Here is a 22,141-nt window from a genome sequence, read left to right as displayed (position 1 = left end):
TGTCATTCCTGGATGTAAAAAAATCAGGATCCCTACAAATCGGTCATTCCTGGATGTAAAGAGTTCTCAAGGAGTTTTATAGGAGAAAATGTCAAGAATTAATTCCGACTGAATGAGACATCAATCGGGATCCCTACAGATTGGTCATTCCTGGATGTAAAGAAATCAGGGTCCCTACGGATCGGTCATTCCTGGATATAAAGAGTTTTCTAGGAGTTTTAGAGAAGAAAATTTCAAGAATTCAGACTGACCGCAATATCAATCAGGATCCCTATGAATCAGTCATTCCTGGATGTAAAGTTTTCTTTTTCAGATTAGAAGTTTCTTAAGGAATCAAGGAGTCGCATAGGGAACCTGTCAATATGAAACACCTGTTGCTACGTAGCTTTTCAGATCGAAACAGAAAAACGAAGGAAACAGCAACATGCGGTTATTGAAACGAGAAATTAGTACGTGTTAATCCCTGAAATCGAATTGAAGATGATGATTATTTGCCGAGCTTCGTCGGACAGCCTGCAGCTGCTAGCGATCTCTACGGGTAAAACAAACCACTACTTCCTACTAAACACGACAACTCATAGAATATCGTTTTAAGGATTATGTCTATCATGTCTATTAGTATGTGTATGTATGTGTGTATGTTCATCAGGGTTCCTACATCATCGGGGCATCCAAAATTCTCGGATATTTCCCCGATTTTCCTAGGGCTATTACGCGAAAAATTCCGCGATTCATTTAAAAGGTGTAAGAGGTTCCATATGCCAGTCATCATCAGCCTGAACAACAAAACACCGGAAAAGATTCCCCGACTTTTCCTTGATTTTCAACGAGAGTCGGAATACCCTGATTTCCTTTGCAAAGAAATACAAATGCGGAATTCCCTGATACTTATTGATGGGCAAGAACCCTGATTCATTGTGTATCTATCATTACTGTATCGATGTTTATCTCTTGAGAATAAATAAACTTAATTCAATCTAACGATATTTTCTTGGATTGTCACCTGTTGTACGCTTTATGGATGACCCCCCCCCCCCTTTATGTTGATAAGTAAGAAGAAAATACCCTAATTCATGTTGGTGAAATTTGTTAGATAGGGGTCAGTTGCTCATAGGTTGGTTAACCAGAGTTAACCAGTGGATAGTTGACATAGTGACAATCAAAAGTTCATTGTTACTACTGCATTTATCCACTGGTTATCTTTAACCAACTTTTGAGCAACTGGCCCCAGGATTTAACAACATATAATTACATACTGGTACACATATAAATAGATAACTATGAACCTGGAATAAAGACTAAACAAGTCTGAAATCAAACCACTTCGACCAGCACTTCAACCATTCAATTCTGGAACGTCGATTCCAGAATCGAATTCGTCGGTTAGCGCCGCTTTCACTACAATAAAAGGGTATAGGGGGGGTTTAAATTCCATTCCCGAGAACTGATATTCAAACTTACAATGATTCTTGAAAGACCGGGGTAAAGTCTTACAGGTGAAGCCTAAAAACAAATCACAAATTAAAAAGAACGCTCGTATTTGCTTCAAAGCGCTAAAACATCGAAAGCACAAAACAGGAGAAAGCGATACATTTGGAATCCAGACCCACAGCACTAATTTCTAAACTGTCGGAAAACTGGAACCAGAGGTTTTTTTCGCGAATGTACAGAAGAAGCTTTAGAGAAAATGATAAAGTTTTGACTCATTAATGATTGACTAATTTCTTCATTAATTCAGTTTTATGATGAATTCGGTTGTAGACTGATGCCGATATCGATCTGCAGCCTCAAACCACCCTTTTCAGCCATTACAGGCCAGCTTTTAAAATTTGGTGACCGACGTTTTAAATTTAGGGTTTAAAACCAATTTATTAGGCAAGGTCCTCAATGACCACACAATAAGAATTGAAAGAGTGGTGGTAAAGCGTCCAATAGTTGATGGGTGGGTCCAGGCAGCAAATTAATACCCATATTAGAGTTAAAACTTTTCCCGGAATCAGCAAAATAAGCGACTAGAGAAGTTTGAATTCGAAGCGAAACGTCGAGATATCAATAATTACCTTTGCTCGAACTATCGGTTTGATCGATAGAATCTCCGGAACCGGCTCGACGTTTGATAGGTAATCCCGAACCAGACCAATTACAGCATCTTTCCAATTCTTTCTCGACTTCTGTAATGCGTAAAAGTCAACGTTTTATCGTAAACTTTGAACTCTATCGATTTTTCACTATCCGACCCTAAGCATTAGCGATAGCCTTCTAAGCAGGTTGGAAATTTCTTTTCCTTTGCTTCCGGGAGCCTTAGAATTAAGTATGAGCTAGGAGTATTTTTGAAAATTTCAAATTGATCTCTTAACCCTTTCAGTGGGTCTTCAGTGGTGCGGTGTATAAATTGGTGATGGAACTTGCTAGTACACCTGCACCACGGTGTATTGATGTAATTAGTTTTTTAGTCCACTTGGCCAGTGGTTATACAGTTTGTCCTATATGCGAAACAGATGAAAAAAAGTACCTGTTACACAAGTGAAATATTAGTAACTGATAATACACCGCACCATGGTGTAGAGGCACTAAAGCTGTATGCCGATTCACTGGGGTGGAATATCTTTTCTTATTCTCAAAAATTCCATTTCAAGCAGTTTCGGGTGTTAATAAGTCAGCACTGAAAAGGGTTAAAGAAGAGTAAAACACCAAGCATCATTCATCCTTACCTTCTGTGACACTGGAATTCTGAAACATCGTTTCCAGGGAATTATGAATTTCTTCGAACGACGGACGATCAACAGGATTCCATTTCCAGCCTGAAACAAGAGATTTCACCTTGCGATCAAAAAACTATTCTATTCATACCTGAAACCGCAGGGCATTTGAGAGTATTTTTTTCCTAGGCCAGAGAAGAACCTCAGAAAAAACTCGGTGGCTTCACCAGGATTTGAACCCATGAAACTAGGAGTGATGAGACCGGTGACTTATACAGGGTTGCCACTTTTATTTGACTTGCTTACTCACCGACTATTCCCTGACATGCGCATTTATTTCCCTGACTCGATCTGCTAAGAATCTAATCAATTAACACAGTCAAATATGTAAAACATAGACGGAAACTGTTTGATTCTACGCGCGATCTAGCAAATCTCAACGAATTTCCGAGACTTTTTTAAGAAAAGAAATTTCCCTGATATCCAGGAGTGGCCACCCCGTTAACCAATCGACCACTTCACCTATTCAGTCGAGCTAAAACTGATGAATCAGACATCAAGGAATAACCTAGGTTGGTAACAATTCCGAGAATGAGAGAAAATTGTCAATTTGAGGAATGGGGAAAATTGTCAATTTGAGGAATTATCCATGTTAGAGAACCAGCCTATGGAGGTTAATGATATAGCTGGGCGAATAACTTACATCTTCTCATGAGTTCGTAAAGTTTTTCTGGACATCCCTCTGGTCGTTCCATTCGACAATTCTTCTCGAGGAAATGGTAAACATCGGTTAAATCGACGCCCGGATACGGTGAACACCCGTACGTAGCAATCTCCCATAACAACACACCAAATGCTGCAACAATTCAATCAGATACATTCACAACTTACAGGGTACACTCAATGTTAAGTGTTCACTGTGAGATAGCGGTCACAAACTGTATGAAACAACATATACAATTAAACCTTATGAACTTCTGAACATCTCGCATTTACAAGAGAGCAAATTCATAACATTTCTATTACAGGGGTGTATCCTGGGTCACACTTTGACAGGAGTAAAAACATAGGGCAATACTGTTAAAAGGGAAAGTTTTCACAAAGCCAACACCGGGGTCTTGAAAATTTTGAAAATTCAGTGCATTTCACTTGAGTGCAAGCCACTTGAGTGGTATCGTGGAGAATACAAGCCTAAATTTTTGGCAGCGGGCTGCTGCTCTATGCATGGAAATATTGCCCTGAAAGAATTGCCATTGTTTTCACAATATAGGTATAGGAAAATTGCGTCCATCTGGAACTGCACCTGCATTTGAATTCAGGTCTGGTTTCGCCAAAGTTTGAGTTTTAACTGGGTAAATATTGCTATGAAAATATGAAATACGTAATGGCTTCTATATCAAACTTTTCGGGGCAATGTGGAACAATCATGTAAACTTACCCCATACGTCGGATTTAGTGGAGAACTTATTGAATGCGAGGCCCTCTGGAGCGGTCCACTTAATTGGGAATTTCGCGCCGGCGTGAGCCGTATAGACGTCCTCCTTCATGTAGCGAGCTAAACCGAAATCGGCCACTTTCACCATGTGATTCTCGGCGACCAAACAATTACGAGCCGCCAAATCCCTGAAAATGATATAGACAGAGTAAAGTAGATTAATGAAAGCATATGAAATATCATGAATTTGAATGCGTTTTGGATGTCATATTTTTACACCATACAAAATCTGGCGGGGACATCAAATTTCAAGACCAACATAATCCTCGCTTGCCAGGGTTGGATTGCCTCCAGCCGAAGCTCACGCTGACGCAAACCCAGGCTGCAGACCCTTCGTTGGTCTTTTCACACCACCCAAAAAATCTTTGGCGATCAGGTTGGTGATCAGCGGCCACCAGTCTATATATCTAGGTGTTACAGACAAATCAAGGGTCTACAGCCAAGATTAGCGTTGGCGTGGGCTTTGGCATAATCGTGAGGCAATCAAACCCTGGCAAGTGAGGACGGACCAACATGCCATAGCTTTTATCTGAAAGCCTACCTGTGAATGAAATTTTTTGTTTCGAGGTAAGCCATACTGGACGCTATTTGAGTAGCCATGTACATGAGCACCGGGGGAATCAATTCGTCGCGAGGCGTATTGCGCAAGTAATCCAACAAATTGCCGTGACTCATGAATTCGGTGATGATATAAAATGGCCGCTCCCTCGTGCAAACACCTGAAAAAAAAAAACATGTATATTTTTGGTGTAGGCTAACTAAATTTTATTATGTACATGATTAGACCTTTTGTTAACTTTTTGGTGTTGCTATTAAATTGTGCATTTTACTAAAGTCAACCTATAACATTATTCTATTTCGTTAGATAAAGTCATATACATTTATACACAATTTTAAAAAATGTATATTTTTGCTAATAGCATTGTTGCTGCACGCTTCTCTGAAAATAGGAAATTGCCGCTATTTCAAGTCTACACTGATTTAAAAACTGCACCCAAGTAACGCATAGTTAACACATCTTCATCTACGTCATTTAGGCATTTAATTCAACCTGGTATGGGGCCATCCATTAGTAAATCCACTCGAAATGCTCATTACTTTCTAACCTCCCCCAAGTGCAATGTTTAACATTTACCAGTGATGGACATCAAGGCGCTTCAAATGCGTCATGCTAGGCATTGAATTAATTTGAAACGCGTTCCCGAGTAATGGAAGAAAAAAATTTAAATGGTCCTCATCCGCAATTCGCGATTGGATCATTTTTAGTTGAGCAAATCAGACGTGATTAAAACCCACTGGACTTGCAGAGGCTGCGCAACGCAGTCACTATTAATGAAGGCAAACAATAGATTTGCTCTCATTTTGAGAAGTGCCCCTTTTTTCATAGTTCATATAGGTGAGCTAGTCAAAATGAGATCCAGGATCCGCCCCCGAGAAGACCGTTAACAATTACCATTTCTGGTATTACATGCGCTTTAAGTGGCCAATGTTCCAGCTCCCCTGCCCCCATAGATGCTCATGTACTTAATGAATGCACTTAAATGAGAAATCCTGATTAAGCATTATGTTTTACATAACCCTTTCGGTGCTGACTAATCAATACCCTATAGTGCTGGAGAAAATTTAAAAAAATTCCACCCTAGTGTGTTGAATAACAGGAATACCACTACAGTGCGTATACACCGCAGCGCGGTGCATCGTTAGTTACTAATATTTCACTATGTTTGACACGTGCTGCCATCTTTCAATAGAGACTAGGGGTCCAGGGACACCATGCCCACTTGGGAAGTGGTTTCAAATGCTCAACAATCTAACAATTTCAATATTCAACACCCCCTGGTGACCATTTACAAAAACCAACGACCTTGAAACTCACCACAATCATAGAACATGTCAGCAGCTACGATTTTGTAATTGATTGTGATAACAAAATATGCCTCGTTACCAATTTAATATGGAAATACTAAGTCATTCTACTATTCAACGCCCCCTGGTGACCATATTCAAAACCCAATGACCTCGAAACTCACCACAATCATAGAACATGTCATGAACTTCAACTTTGCAATTGATCATGGTAACAAAATATGCCTAGGTACCAATATAATAAGGAAATACTAAGTTATTCTACTATTCAACGCCCCCTGGTGACCATATAGAAAAACTAATGTCCTTAAAACTCGCAACAATCATAGATGATGTCATGAGCTACAACTTTCCAATCGATTGTGGTTACAAAATATGCATAGGTACGAATATAATAAAGAAATGCTAAGATATTGTATTATTCAACGCCCCCTGGTGGCCATATACGAAATCCAATTACCTTGAAACTCACCACAATCATAGAACACGTTATGAGCTACAACTTTCTAATTGATTGTGGTAGCAAAATACGCTTAGGTATCAATATAATGTGGAAAAACTTTTTCCCACTTACGAATGAGTACTGGTGACACAAAGATGGCCGCCAATTGCGTCATAATTGGCTGATGTAAAAATACCTGTCTCAGGTATAAAACATCCCTTTCCATAGAATACCCATCACAAATCGCAATGAGAAATGGCAAACCAGTAGGAAGCTACAGGACTCAGAATTCAGGCCAATATTAACATTTTTGGGCACTTAAAAAGGTCATAGGACGGCCATCTTGAGTCCGACCGACCCAATTTTTGTTATGTTGATGGGCCCTGGGGGGATTCACATATATCCGAAAGACCAAGGTAGGCCTAATTGATCAAAGCGTCTTCAAAATTTCCCTCAAAAAGTTCAAAAATGACTAAAAAGTGCTGATTTTGGCGAACAACAATGGCTGCTAGTCGGCCATCTTGATTCTGACGGGGCCAGTTTATGGGCTGAAGATGTGTCTAGGGTAGATACATGTGTAACCCAAATATCAAGACATTACCTTGAAGCGTCTTCAAAACTTCCCAAAATAACTGGATTCCGTCTACGGATGGACGACGGACGAAAAGTGAACGCAATAGCCCGCTGGGACTAAAGTCCCAAGTGGGCTAATAAAAACTAATTGCTGATTACACCAATACACCGCAGTGTGGTGTACTAGCAAAATCCATCACCAATTCATACACCGCACTGCGGTGTAGACGCACTGAAAGGGTTGAAAGGTGGATGGAGTAATGTCTACATTACATCGAAACTGATCCCCACTAAGCGGGTTTCAATGTTGTATATGTCCTTCAAAAGCTACTTATAGAATCCTTTTTCTAACACAAACAATACATCCTGTCATGAAAGTGTTACTAAAAATCGGGGCTTAAAAACAACTGCATAAGCCAAACATTGTAATACTATGCAAAAAATAACGAAATTTTTATGACTTTTAATTCCGTTGAATTCTGTTACAAGTGGTTCAAAAAAAATTTGTACGCTTTATCATTGTTTTGACAGCCGAGCACAAGCGCGTGCTGCCATCTTACATCGCGAAATCGAACTAAAGCTAAAAACTTGTGTCAGACATGAGGAATTCATGATTTTTTCCCACATTGTATAACACTTGAGAATGAGCAACAGTGAAAAACCACAAAATCTAAAAATACATATAGCAAACTTTGAAACCGATTTTTTTGTCAGACATCGGGAAGAAGTAAAATACAAGATACGTTAGTTTGATGTGGATGTATACAGAGTTTTGAGGGCTCCACCCGAAGAAGCATTTATTCAGGAAAGTATTTGGTGAATGACTAAGACTTTTTCATCGAAATAGATATAAATTTCAATATAGCTTTAAGATACAGCGATGAGCAGAAAATACAGGCCCGATAAAGAAAAATACAGGTACAATTCAGAGAATATACGGAGATAGGATAATACAAGGCCAATACAAAGAGCATACAGAGATTGAGAAAATACAGAGATGGGATTATATAGCCTATAGAGAAAATAGAGATGAGATAATACAGGACCAATACAGGATCAATTACAGGGATTGAGGAAATACAGAGATGGGATAATACAGGACTAATACAGGACCTATTATAGAGATTGAGAAAATACAGAGATGGGATAATACCGGACCAATGCAGGACCTGTTACTGAGATTGAGAAAATACTGAGATAGGATAATACAAGAACAATACAGGACGTATTACAGAGATTGATAAAATACAGAGATGGGATAATACAGAACCAATTATAGAGATTGAGAAAAATACTGAGATGGGATAATACAGGACTAATATATCCCATAAATATACCGGTAGTGTGCCTATGTGTATGTGTGTGTGTGTGGTTTATTAATGACTGATTACGTCGTTCTTGTTTTTATAATTCATAATACACATGACAAGCTTATAAAACTATTTTCTAATTTCCTATAGTTGCGTTGTACATCCTTCGATCGTGAAATTACCCGAACCGGATAGATATGTGTATACGTACTGGTAAAAGCCGCGTTCACTAATAACTGATAGTTAGATCTATGCACGCTTTATACGCTTTATACGTAGCTACACGATAGTTGAACAAAATGATACCAAACAAGCCATAGGCGACAACGTCCATCATCATAATTATCATAAACGAACTTGGCAGTAACTGGACCCATCGGTAGTATCGCCTACCACTGGCGAGGTTTTTTAGCCAACATAGCATCATAGCATCGCAAGTATCGCAAACCCTCCAACACAACGTAAGGGATATACTGCCGATAGACAACAGTAAATTTCACAACGCAGTCGTTTCATTTCCTCGGTGGTTTGGTTTTTATGGTTTGCCGAGTGAGAACGACATTACAATTCTCATTAAGTTAAGTAACTCTATCAGATTAGCGTCTAATTTATCATCGTCACTACATTAACGGTCGCCACCATGAGACGCACGCGCAAACGTAGCGTAGCTCCGTTCCACAGTCGACTCTCTATATATTTTTTGCGGGAAAATAATCGAAAATGAATTATTCGCAGGTTGGCTAATGTCGTTATTATTCACAAATCAACCCGATGCGAATGCACTACACTTACTTTTTCTTTAAATAACGACAAAAATCGGGATTCAAACACACAAGCACGGATGTACTAGCGTAGCGTATTAACCACTGAGCCGCCGAAGCAGCCACCGGGAACCACAACTTATTTACTGTTTATAGCTTTGCCGTTACCATAACTCTATTATGATGCATAACCTTACCCTAACCCTCTGGACCCTTAACCCTAACCCTCTGAGCCATCTGGACCCTAACTCTCTGGACCCTAAACCCTAACCCTCTGAGCCATCTAGACCCTAACCGTCTGGACCCTTAACCCTAACCCTCTGAGCCATCTAGACCCTAACTCTCTGGACCCTAAACTCTGACCGGCTGGGCCATCTAGACCCTAACTCTCTGGACCCTAAACTCTGACCGGCTGGGCCATCTGTATTCAAAAAGCCGCCACTTTTCGAGTACTACTTCCATTGAATTGCGATTAAGATATATCTATGCATACCTAAAAGTTGTACTAAATTCGGATGTCTCATCTCTTTCATAATCGTAGCTTCTTCCAGAAAATCGTTGATAGCCATAGTGTCTTCCTAAAAAAAATACAGAAAAAAATGACGCTGACGTTGACATGACGAAGGATTACCATCGGGTTATAATCGGTCGGCTAACGGTCGTACGAAAAGGGAGACACTTTTTTGGAAATGGTAAAGCGAAAACCGATACAAGCTGCGTTCACGCTAGGATTTCAGTGCGGTACTAAATGTTCACACAATGAAATTATTCGAGGCCTATTCGCGGCTTATTCAGTTCCGTACTGAAAATATGCAGCTTATTAAGCGCGGAAAGTGATTCCGCGCAGAAAACCCGATCTCAGTACGGAACTGAGCTGGCCACCTATTTTCTATAGTGTGAACGCAGATTCGGCGCTTGGCAAGCCGCGTATTCACATACTCGTAGTACGCCATACTCAACCCTTTATTACACTCCCCTCTATCGGCACACCGGGTGACTACTATACCGGGCTTACTAAGTGCCAAATGGCCGACTCGTAGTGTGAATGTAACTGGTTGTGTAAGCGCCGTATTTTGGTGAATTCGTCACCAGCGAAGTACGGTACTTGATAAGCGCTGAATCTAGTGTGAACGCGGCTATATCTACACTCGATTTCGATCAACGAAATTAAAGAGATACGCAAATCACCTTGATAGTTTTCACGGCTACGATTCGATTGTAACGTTTCCAGTACGCCTCGTAGACGTCGCCGTACTGGCCGCCGCCCAGACGGTGTTTCATCGCGATCTCCGTGCGATCGACCTCCCACTTGTCCGGCTCCGGACACAGTCCGTAGATTGTCGGTTTGTTTTTCTTCGGCGCCGGGTAGAGCAGAGTCGTGATCAAGCCGTCGGCGTGCAACGTGTGGTGATGCACCAGTTCGGCCAGCGTTCGAAAACGATGCTCGGACGTGACGTACAACTGAAAAACATAATAACCGACAGTTGACATAGAAATCATTTTAAATTCATCTCCACAGTTCTCGTCGACTATGGTAATTACGTCAGAAAATTAACATATCCTTACTCTATAACGTCAATTATAACCAAGAACAATAAAACTGCGACCAGAAAGTTATACATTCGTAAATAATTTAACTCAGTAATATACAATACTAGAGAAATGCCCGTGGAAACCGCGGGTAATTTTTTTTAGCCGAGAACTTCAAACTTCAATATTTTGCAATATAGATATCGGGAGTCCAGTTCCACAGTTATGGGGCCCGTTTTATAGACTGGCATCAACTTTAACCCTTTCAGTGCGTCTACACCGCAGTGCAGTGTATGAATCGGTGATGGATTTTGCTAGTGCACTGCACTGCGGTGTATTGATGTAATCAGTAATTAGTTTTTATCTCTATTGAAAGATGGTAGCACCCGTCAAACATAGTGAAATATTAGTAACTAACGATATACCGCGCCGCGGTGTATACGCACTATAGTGGTATTCCCGTTATTCAACACACTAGCCGGTGGAATTTTTCAAAATTTTTTCAAATTATCTCCAGCACTATAGGGTATTGATTAGTCAGCACTGAAAGGGTTAAGGGTTAAGGGCTAACTCAAATAAAATCAGTTACTGGGTGCGAATAGGGAAAATGATTCAACCCTCTAGAAATGAGAATTTTACTGGACAGATGACTGGATTTCTGTTTTGCAAAAATGATGAATAACTGTCATATAGTAATATAGGTATCACGAAGAATGAAATGAAGAATTGCTGTTAAAAAGGCGGATATTGTGGGGATATTGTGGAATACACGTATCAAATTCGAAACGCGAAATGTAACCCGAAAACATCGATTGACAATGATCGAAACTTAGAACCCTTTTGTGACTGTTCGTTCTACCTCAGGCGGTTTCATACGTTTCGAGATGTCAAAACGTGGAAAACTGTCAGAAGTCAGTAAATCACTCGCGCAGTCGGAAAATAGATCTTAAATCAATCTAATTCTGATATTACATGTGTAATCAGGAAGGGGCCAGGGTTTCGAGTGTAGAGCGAATTTTGCTGATTACGTCCCGACTAAATGACTTCGTAGGTATAAAGATATATATCTACAGATATGTAGAGAAGCCGTGTTAACCAGGGCTGGGTTTCGTAGATGTGCAAGCCAAATACTCCCTGGGAACATTTGAAAATTTGTCAGTTATAACCATAGTTTCTCATTAGTAGGTTGTCACCCCACCTGAAGATTTATCCCTAGGGGTAACTATGATATAACAAGGTCCGTACGGATCAGTCATTCCAGAATTCGAGGACTTTTCAAGGAGAAAATTTCATATTTCAAGGAGCGCCTGCGTCACTTTCATATCTCAATTGCTGTAGACTATTTCTAAATCTAAGTAAATCATTTAATTCAGTCGAATATATGTATTTAATAACTAGGCCTAAAACCTTAAAATTTTTCCAATAGCCAATTTCTCAAAATTCAAGGAGTTTGTAAGGACTTTTAGGCATTTTGCTCAAATTCAAGCATATTCTAGGACCTTGAAATGATTTTTGGGTAAAGAAGGCGTTTTCAAGGAATCAAGGAGTCGTAGGGACCCCGTAATAAGTGTAATCACCTTTCCGTCGGGATCCTCACTGATGCGGTAGTGGTATACGCGACCCTCATAACGCAGCGATATCGACCGCTGGCCGGGACTGCTCTCGCTCTCGCGCACCAGGAAACTGCCGTTGATGCCGCTGCTCAGCAGGTATTCGGCCGCGTTGCGCGAGATCGGCCCGTGGTACCATGAGAACTTGTCGAGGCTGTTCACCGCAGCGATGTAGTTCGACGGCACCCAGCCGATTTCGCCGTCCTGTGTTTGCACTTCGCTCCATTCTCCGGTTTTGTTGTAGCCCAAAACTCGGATTTGTTCGCCTGGAAAAATACCGATAATCAAAAATAAAAACATGTATTAGATTCGATTGTCATTGGTTCGTTTTTCTGAAAGAAAAAAAAAACAAAACAATCAACAACTTCAATTTTAGAAATAACAATGCCAATTTATTGCTAGTCTAATAGCATCAATTACCAGTTAATAATAATAATAATAATAATAATAATAATAATAATAATAATAATAATAATAGTAATAATAATAATAATAATAATAATAATAATATTGTTTCATATCTTTTCCCGCGGAACTGATCAAGAAAGCTATATCTACATTATGTATTGAACTGGTGGCAAATATTTCTGATTTGTCACCAGGTTCGTTCATCCCTCGACCCTCCGAGAGCCATTCGGGCATTGGTCTGAGGTTTGTTTTCGTCGATAAGGGGGTCGAGGAGAGAGAAGAAGCTCTTACCACCACAAGGGTTTGAAGGCCGGATTGGCGATACCAGCGAACCACAGGTTTAAAGCGTTCAACTGTTAAGCCTTCCTAAAGACATTTGAACTTTCGTAGAAGATTCGTAGAAGACCTTTATTAATTCAGATGTGAAAAAGTGGATCGTCCCCGTATAGGTCAGGTATTCGACGTTTCAGATAGTTACGAGAAAGGTCTGTCTCATTGGCTAAAAGTTCAGATCTGCAATATTGTATCTTTATCTTGTAGTAGTATGAATCGACATCTGTAGTGCAAATTCAACGTCAATTGTGGCGCCTGAACGCTGCATTGAACACATCTACACTAGAGAAAATGTAAAGTTTTACGTGAACGCGGGTTCAATGCGGAGTGCACTCTTCTTAACTAAACCAAAACTGAAACTGTTCAAAATCCGGGTGTTGCCGAAAACTCTGCAATCAACCTTCTTTCAAGGCGTTGTGTAGATGCGTAACTCAGATACGAAAAATACAAGCGTAGACGTAGCTATAATTTTTCATTGCCGCAAGGGAAACTGTATTTAGGAGGTCATGTCCATAGAATGTTAACACATTCTGAGAAAGTAGGACCTTTACCCTGTGAACCCAGTTTCACAGACCATTCATATATATGAAGTTTGACCAGTTAGAGAGTTCGAACGTTGAACTCTGAACATTCAACTCAGGGTAAACACTAGATAATAAATGCTCAACTGGGTCCCGGGTCCTACTAGCCGGAAAACACTGGCAAAAATCTCTAATTGTAGGATCAGATATACACGTCGAAGATGAACTTTCCAGCAGAACATTAACTAATGCAGAAGCCAATCAAGGATACGATAAAAATCAAATGACATTTAAGATGGCGACAACCAGTAGAAACAACTGCCAGTTCATCTAACATGACATATTTTGTGTATTGAAATAAATACGTTTCATGTTCCAAACTTTTTCTTTATCAACAAGTATTCCAGTCATGTAGTCTTGATAACTTTGTATGTATAATAGGTCTGACATCTTAATGAACGTGTGTACTAGTACGCGCACAGTGCAGAAATTTAATAGACGGCCCCTCTTGTCTGATATCGCAGTCATGGCCTGAAAATAGGAGTCATGGCCTTAAATGAAAATAGGTTAACGCACATATATCATTCGTACGTACGTCATTCACCGGTCAAATACGGCGCTTTCAGTTGTGCTTCATACCAGCGTTACGATGTTAGGTCTACGTTCTATCATACGGAAACTGAGATCCAGTTCGACGTTATCGTCGACGTGCAACAACTTCGCGAAGCGCTACTCGAACAGTGCGACGACGTCGCCGGATAAGCTGAACGTGGGAGTTATCGGAGCGGGTAATATCGGCTGCGCCGTCTGCGTCGGCCTGACGAAAGCCGGCCACAACGTGAAAGTCTACGACCCGAATGAAACGAACGCCGCATTCCTGAAGAAAATCGGCGCCGAGTGGTCGCGGAGGGAGTTGGACGTCGCGACGGACGCCAACGTGCTGATCACGGCCGTGCCCGCGCCGCCGCACGTGCGACACGTCATGGAGGAAATCGGCGTGCTGCGCGAACTGCGCGAGGGCGCGTGCTGGATCGATCACACGACCACCGACAAAAACGAATCGATACGTCTCGCGCGCGTCGCCGAGTCGCGCAACGTGAACATGCTGGAGGCGCCGCTCACCGGCGGTCTCGAGCTGCTGAAGGCCGGTCTAATGACCGTGCTCGTCGGCGGCGACGAAAACGTCCTGCGCAAGTACGAGCCGATCGTGCGCACGTACACCGAGACCGTGTTGCACATGGGTCCGGTCGGCAGCGCGAGCGTCGTTAAAATCATCAGCAACATGCTCGCCGGAGCGCATGTGGTCATCTCGGCCGAAGCGGTCATGCTAGCCAAACGCCAGGGCGTCAACATGCAAGCGTTCTTCGACGGGATCCGCGCGTCGGCCGGAAATTCGTACGTGTTCGAAACCGAGGTGCCGCTGATGTACAACGGCACGTGCGAGCCGGGATTCACCATCGCGTTGCACAACAAAGATTTCGCGCTCGGCCGCGAGTTGTGCGCCGAGTCGCGCGTGCCGATGGAGGTCATGGGCCTCGTCGACCAGATCTACCGCAAAGCGCAGAACAAGTACGGCGACGACGTCGGCAGCACGTGGCCGGCGAAGCTGATCGAGGACGACCTGCACGAGTCGATGCAGATCGACGGCTACGAGAACTGGTGTTACAAAATCGAGAAGGTCACCGGCGGCGGAATCGCCGTCGTTCACAAGTTCGACAAAAAACACGACGACTAAAACCACCAAACTCTTATTCAGACACTTCTCTAGAAACTCTATCCGGGTCACGTGGAAGAACAGACTCAAACTGGGATTTTGGTCTGAATCGATGCGGTTTTTTTTCAGTTGGACTGTATGGGTAAAACTGTGCGTTTTAAACAACGGTTTTTAACACTGTCAGATAAGTTTCTCTATTAATGTAACATATGTTCATGAATCGACGTGTCATTGAATTTCTAATATAAGGTACGAATGCATGTAGTTGTTAGTTTATTGCGTATCTTTGATCAAGCTGTTTTAGTGATAACCCGTTCAGTGCTGATTAATCAATACCTTAAGATGCTTGACATGATTTGAAACTTTCGAAACAAAAATTCTTCCACCCCAGTGTATCGAATAACAGGCAGTGTTTTCATTAATAACTGGGTGTCGGGTCTCGGACCCGTCTGTCAGTCCTTTTAGACCCGGCTGATTTTTTCAACCCGACATAGTTCCCGAATGGCTTTTGTCAGCTATCAGCACGACCGTGTATTTTCTGGTCAGAAGTATTTGTGAATATATGCTTCACACACGACTACTGCCGCATGGTTTGACTCTACTCACTATTGCTAGCTATGAAAAAATGCGCCTCGACACGCGTGGCCTAGTTTAAAGTTTTCCAAGAAATTGACAATGTTCTAATCAGCTGTCAGCGAAGCTAGAAGTGCCACGCATGTTGCCTGTTGCTACATGATTCCGTTCGCAGCAGGCCTTGCAATCATTGAATTATTAAAAGGGAAATTCAAGGCCTCAGCAATGGTCTTCAAAATCGATTTAGAGCCTTCAATTTAAAGAATATTGTAAATCTATAGATTTATGATTGTTTTTGTAATAATTGAAATCTTGGCAACAGTGTGGCGATGTTTAATGGGAGATATATAAATTGTATTGATTTCGTTTCACTGTTGTACAGGAAAACCCACTACCACAAATATCCGTGATAAATCATCATGCAGTTGTGTGTGATATCGCGGAGATCGTGTCCATTGACAGATTTTCATACACATTTCTTGGTTCAAGGGGACACATGTTAGGCTTTTTAATCACTTGGAGCACAGATCCCCTTTGAATTTATCATATATCATATCTAACTTTAAATCAACCTTTTCCTGATATTTCCGTCTTGACTTACAATCTATTTATGATCATTTAAAAAAGTAAGATTACTCCTCATTGGAATTCAAACCAGTTTGCATTCTTTATTTTTCTGCAGTCCATCAAAGATTTTACATGGAAAATACTCAAAGAAGGAAGCTATGGTCCCTTTCAATTCCGTGATGTTAGAGATCAATATATTTTATATAAGATTTTGAATTCTATTTCCTCCTTCAACCTTTCATTTATGCTGGTACAATCAGTAGGCCTACTCCAACCAATTCAAACGGCCTTAGTATAGGCGTAACCGTTTGGTCACTGGCTCGAAAAATTGCAAATTTCTTAAAAAGTTGCTACAGTTGGCAGTGAAATTCACTTTTCTAGCCTGATTTTCTTGTAAAATGTGCTTACTTAGGTTTGAAAAAAGTGCTTTTATTTTTCCTATAGCCTTACAACTACGAACCCGGTTTTGGCCTACACTCGAAGTTGGCCGAGACCGTGCTGTTTTACTAAATGACCCGACTGCTACAATGATTAATGAAAACACTGATAAGAGGTATACCGCAATAGTGTGTCGACACTGGGGTGGGGGTGTATCCTTACGAACTAATATTCAACCGTGTTTGACAGGTGCTGCCATCTTTCATTAGAGTTATAAACCGATTACTAATTACATCGATAGGCCTATAACACCAAAATTCGGTGTACTAGTTAAGTCTATCTCCGCACTGTGGTGTAGAATAGATGCATTGAAAGGGTTAAAGAATCCATTTTGACCTGATTTCTTCTGTGAATGAATTGTGATCGATGTCTAGTCTCGGGGATGATATAAAGGTTCTTCAGGGATGTCGTAAACATTATCTCATTGTGTATTGTTCATCACACGCGTTGCCATCTCAGTCATTGACTTTATTCAGCAACCAGGACTTGATAGCAGACGTATGATCTGCGTTCATACTACATTACATCGAATGGTCTGTATTTAGTCCGTTCTGATTTAGAACACACCAAGCGTTCATACTCCCAAATTGTCCGTAACAAACTGGTCCGTTCCGCTAGCCAAGCCATCTAGCCATGATTTAGCCAAAGACAGACTAATTTCAACTCATGTAAAGGACAACTGATCCAGGTCACTTCAAAGTGGTATCAGTCACATAGTTGCGAATGGCAGGACCAGTGATAACACCTAGGGTTTGGTCGCTTCGAGTTGGTCCATTACAGGCATGAGCCATGGACTAACATAAGCGGGCACATGACTACGAAGTGCACTGTGACACCTTACAGTAACCAACCACGGCCTGGAACTTTTGTATCCAGTTTATCAGAACATGTCTGACATAATATACTGACTACACTGCCGTAAAGGTCATTTCTTATCATGAAATTGCCATAATTGCACAATAAGACACAAGGGGCTAACTACAAAGTCCACATCTTAATATAGTGGAACCTTGTTACAACGAACTTCACAAGACCAGAAAGCATATTCGTTACAACCCAAGATATGGTAATTATTGAAAGACGAATTTCTAGGTTTGATATAACTGATAAACTGTTTCATCTGAGGGCGAGGTCGTTATAAATGAGGTTCCACTGTAGCTCGTCGCTAGTAACGAACACAGGGTCCAGTTCTGAAAATGGGTTCAATTCTCAAGACTAATCTTAACCTATAACGCGTGATTAGTAACTGGTATATGATGAAAAACGAGCTCGTATAGGCCTACTGGGCCCAGTCGCGCAGTCGTGACTTGAATCAAAAAGAGACCTTAAATCTGAAGACATGTCTTAAGATTGGCTATAGCATGAAATTGGTCTTAGCCTGACTGCGCAACTGACCCCTGGGCCCAGTTGCACAGTCGTGACAAGTCTAAAAGTGGTCTTAAAGCTTCAGACTGGTCCTAGGTCGTTAGATTGGCTATATAGAGGTTACGTTGGTCTTAGACTGGTCTTAAGTCTAAGCCATGACTATGCAACTGGACCCTTGTGTTACATACTTCAAATGTGCCAACAGCTCCTGATGTATACGAGATACTGTTAGTTTATACAAACCTTTTTGTAAAGTAATTTGATTGTCTCCTCCGGCCTGGAATTCGTATAAAGCTACCATCAAATTCGGGTCGTCCTCCGGCTGCGGACAGAGCAGGTTTTCCCGGGACGTCCATCGCGAGTTGATGCCGGTGCTACCCTGTTCGCTGAGCGGCGTATCCGGCAGGGGTCGATTCAACAATAACGCTTCTGAAAAAAATAATCAGACTGTTAAAACAAATCTTACTCAAAAACTTCAGTCAAAATAGACATGTTGGTTTTGTTTTGACATAAACAGGTTTGAGATAGGGACTCAGTTTAATACGGTATGGGTTTAATCAGTTCTTTAATGGGTTTAAAACACCCGGACCCCAGCTCGACCAGATATAGTCCCTCAGTTAAGAAAGGGACCCAGTTCAGTAGGGTATGGGATTAATCAGCTCCATTTTTAGTGGGTTTAAAACACCCAGAACCCAGTTCTACCAGATATAGTCCCTAAGTTAAGATAGTGACCAAGTTCAACAGGTATGGGTTTAATCAGCTCTATCTTTAGATGGGTTAAAAACACCTGGAACCCAGTTCTACCCTCAGTTGCTGGTTATCAGTTGTCAGTTCGAAAGTTGAACATTTTGACTGGGGACCCGAGGGACATTTCGCAGAGGAATTTAACGATTCATTAAATTTTCATTGGTGAAAGAAAACTCAATAAGTCATTCCATGAAATGGGCCCCCTGATTTGGCGCTGGACCCGTGTATTACGTACCACTGGTATATAGCGCTGAACCCAGCGCTGCTTTTAAACCAGACATTATCGCATTATAAGTTTTAACTTACAGTATACGCCTATCTATTGAATTCCCATGTCTAGCATCCGACTGAACACTCATGAATTCAATTACTTCACGATTTCTCGGAAAAACATTTACCGTATAATAGCGGGAACGAGACAGTCATCGAGTGTGACAATACACAATAGAAACCGAACCTGACACAAACTGGATCTATTCAGCCCCGCGCACATATGCTATCAAATACGCAACCACCTTCTCTTGAAACCTCCGGAAACAGAACGGTTTTCACAATATTTGTGTTTGATCATGTCGATTTTTAAAATTGCCTTGAAATTTCCCTTTGAGGCATAGTCGGTCGAATGGATTCAATATTTTCTTACGCTGCTGTATATGATTTCTTAATAAGCTTGTGCTGTATCTATTGCATTAAAGCTTGTAACTAACTTGTCAGCGGAGGATCCGCAAAGTTCTATCTCACAGAGCTCGGATGAACGGCTCGAATATAATAGGATAACAAAAAAAAAAGAAAATTTAGACGTGTCGCCGATAATTACATTTGACATCTCTGCAAATGCTCAGACTGCATCTGGTGGTCATAGAAATTCCAAAACATCCAGATTGCATCTGGATGTGGTAAAAATTCGAGAAGCTTTCTGGCCTGCGATAACCTCACCCTTCTCTGTGGCACTAGTGATACAAGACCGTGCAGTACTCGGTAACTGAAGCTGGAACCGCCCTTATTTGGGTAAAAACCATGCGCGACGTCATTGGAAAACTTTTATCATCACGATGGTCAACACGTTCTGGAATTTCTCGCCGTTGCTGAAAGCAAGTCCAACGGAGTCACCCTATTTTGTTAAATCACCAATTTCAACCGACACAAACTCATTTAGATATGATACGAACTGAAAGTCATGACTTTTGAAAACTTATGTATAAGTTAAACACATTATATATAAGTCCCACATTACATATAATGTGGGACTTATATATAATGTGGGGCTTATATATAATGTGGGACTTATATATAATGTGGCTTAATCAAAATGAATGCCTCTGATTGACTACATTCAACTACATGTCTCCAGTGACACTTACTGACTGCAACATTTTGTATGCTCGCATATTCGGGGTACTGGCAACCCTACTGTGGCAAGCGAGGATTCAGCGATGATCCACCAGGATCGCTAGTGGCACTGGGTCACCGCGCTTCAACTTCCTTCTAGATTTCAATCAAATTCGAATCTATTTTTCAGATTTGTAAATCGATTTTCAGTGAAATCTATACCATACACTATGCGAGAAAGCCAATCTAATATCTATGACTTCGATATTTTTCGGATTTGGAAGCTTATGAATCAAGTTCGAATTTCATTTGAAATGAACTGATTTTCATTCCTAAAGACCCCGTGTTTTGTTACACCGTCCGTTGAGTGCCGGTATCCCTTCGGGACATATTTGTAAATTCACAAATCACTGCTTTTTGGCGATATAGCGAAAAAATAACCTCGACTCTACACCCCTGCCGTACTGAGGGAAAATCCATGTTCATTTATTTATTCGAGTATGAATCGTTCAATTTGCGAGTAAACTATGCTTGTTTTATATATCTAGAAATCAATAACGTAATGAGGTCAGTTACGTAGCGCCGACAACGACCGTATTGATTTTATCGATAATATGACTATCAATTGATTTAGCTCAATAACGTGCGCCCCGTGCATATTATTGCCAACAGCAACAAGTGTAAACAATATAGTATCCAATGCGCAATATATAAACAATGAAAATAGAGCTAGAAATGCGCCGAGAAAACCGAAGCCAAGAAATGAAGGCCGTAAGAATTCCTGTGAAAGACACATAGAAATAGATTGATTTCCTGTTCGTCTTCACGCTAACAGGGCTGCCAACCTCTGAGATCAAGTGCTATCAGTAATGAATTGAATTTTCATTCCGTAACATTTCATCGAAATATGAGAGAAAATGTTGAAATCAATTTTTTTTCAAATACCCTCAACCCACTGAGCGTCACGCAAGGCATTATTAGCAGCGGGTTCCATGTTTCTTTTTCCCAATGGGGGAGAGACCAGAGAAGAACGTTCGACTAAGATAAGAAACTGTCACCACCAGGGTTCGAACCCGTAAAGCCTGGATCGACGAGACCAGTGACCGGCGGCTAAACCCACTCGGCCACTGCGCCTCTTGAAATTAATCAGTTATCAACAGTAAGACCCTCAGTAACATCTTTCATATTTGTGAATGAATCAAAATGAATCAAATCAGTATTTCTCATTATAAAATATTAGCAAATATCTGTAAATCAGGAAAAGTTGGCAGCTGTGTATTAAAGGTGACACAAATATCATAAGCCGATATGAAAATAAATCGAAGGCCCGATGCGAAATATAATTTCATCCGAGATCATATATCGGCTGGCAATTTCGAAAATCCAGACGCAACCCGTTGCATTGAAAATAGTTTTACTCACTACCGACTAGATCGCGTCGCCGACCGTTTTTTAAGAACCTATCCAACTGAGAAGCCGATTTTCTAAAAAGCGCTCTTTTGACGTGAACATTCATGATGAAAATGAAGTCATCTACTGGCGTGTCATCTAATGCATGTGTATAGGGGAGTATCCCGTATCAATCATTCATAGTTCTGTTGGTAAAACCTTCCTGAACTTAATGATCGTCGTAATAACGAATAGAATTCGGACTATTGTTTCACGGATGAATACTGGATATTATACGACAATCCCCAACTTCTTTATAAGTATTTCGAGATCACCCGGAAAATCCCGGAATGTAATTGAAAAAACTCGGGGCTTTTTAACGATAATCTCTTCAGGATTTTCCGTGACTTAGATAAAGCTTCCGGGTTTGAAACGTGAATTGGAGTTGTCTATCTTTTAGTTGATGTATAA

General features: G+C 41.0%; 2 protein-coding genes across 4 annotated transcripts in view; one reads left to right on the top strand and one right to left on the bottom strand.

Moving 5' to 3' along the window:
* Nucleotides 1–22,141, bottom strand: part of LOC141908035 (uncharacterized) — a 48,247-nt gene that overhangs the window by 7,055 nt on the left and 19,051 nt on the right. For 2 of the 3 annotated variants that reach the window (XM_074797815.1, XM_074797817.1), the window contains 10 exons: nucleotides 18,449–18,634; nucleotides 12,254–12,552; nucleotides 10,335–10,607; nucleotides 9,640–9,724; nucleotides 4,736–4,913; nucleotides 4,138–4,322; nucleotides 3,403–3,555; nucleotides 2,712–2,801; nucleotides 2,061–2,171; nucleotides 1,462–1,503 (listed from right to left, as the gene is read on the bottom strand). In XM_074797815.1, coding sequence (XP_074653916.1) covers nucleotides 1,462–1,503; nucleotides 2,061–2,171; nucleotides 2,712–2,801; nucleotides 3,403–3,555; nucleotides 4,138–4,322; nucleotides 4,736–4,913; nucleotides 9,640–9,724; nucleotides 10,335–10,607; nucleotides 12,254–12,552; nucleotides 18,449–18,634 — 1,602 coding nt within the window. The remainder of the gene's footprint in view (nucleotides 1–1,461; nucleotides 1,504–2,060; nucleotides 2,172–2,711; nucleotides 2,802–3,402; nucleotides 3,556–4,137; nucleotides 4,323–4,735; nucleotides 4,914–9,639; nucleotides 9,725–10,334; nucleotides 10,608–12,253; nucleotides 12,553–18,448; nucleotides 18,635–22,141) is intronic. The other variant, XM_074797816.1, reaches the window with a different exon arrangement.
* Nucleotides 14,155–15,516, top strand: LOC141908038 (2-hydroxy-3-oxopropionate reductase-like). Its single transcript, XM_074797822.1, has one exon. The coding sequence runs from the start codon at nucleotides 14,198–14,200 to the stop codon at nucleotides 15,281–15,283; it is 1,086 nt and encodes a 361-aa protein (XP_074653923.1). The 5' UTR covers nucleotides 14,155–14,197; the 3' UTR covers nucleotides 15,284–15,516.

Source organism: Tubulanus polymorphus, chromosome 7 (assembly GCF_964204645.1).
Source record: "Tubulanus polymorphus chromosome 7, tnTubPoly1.2, whole genome shotgun sequence".
Classification (NCBI taxonomy): domain Eukaryota; kingdom Metazoa; phylum Nemertea; class Palaeonemertea; order Tubulaniformes; family Tubulanidae; genus Tubulanus; species Tubulanus polymorphus.
The sequence above is the reverse complement of the archived record's forward strand: the minus strand, read 5'-3'. Positions and strand labels throughout refer to the sequence as shown.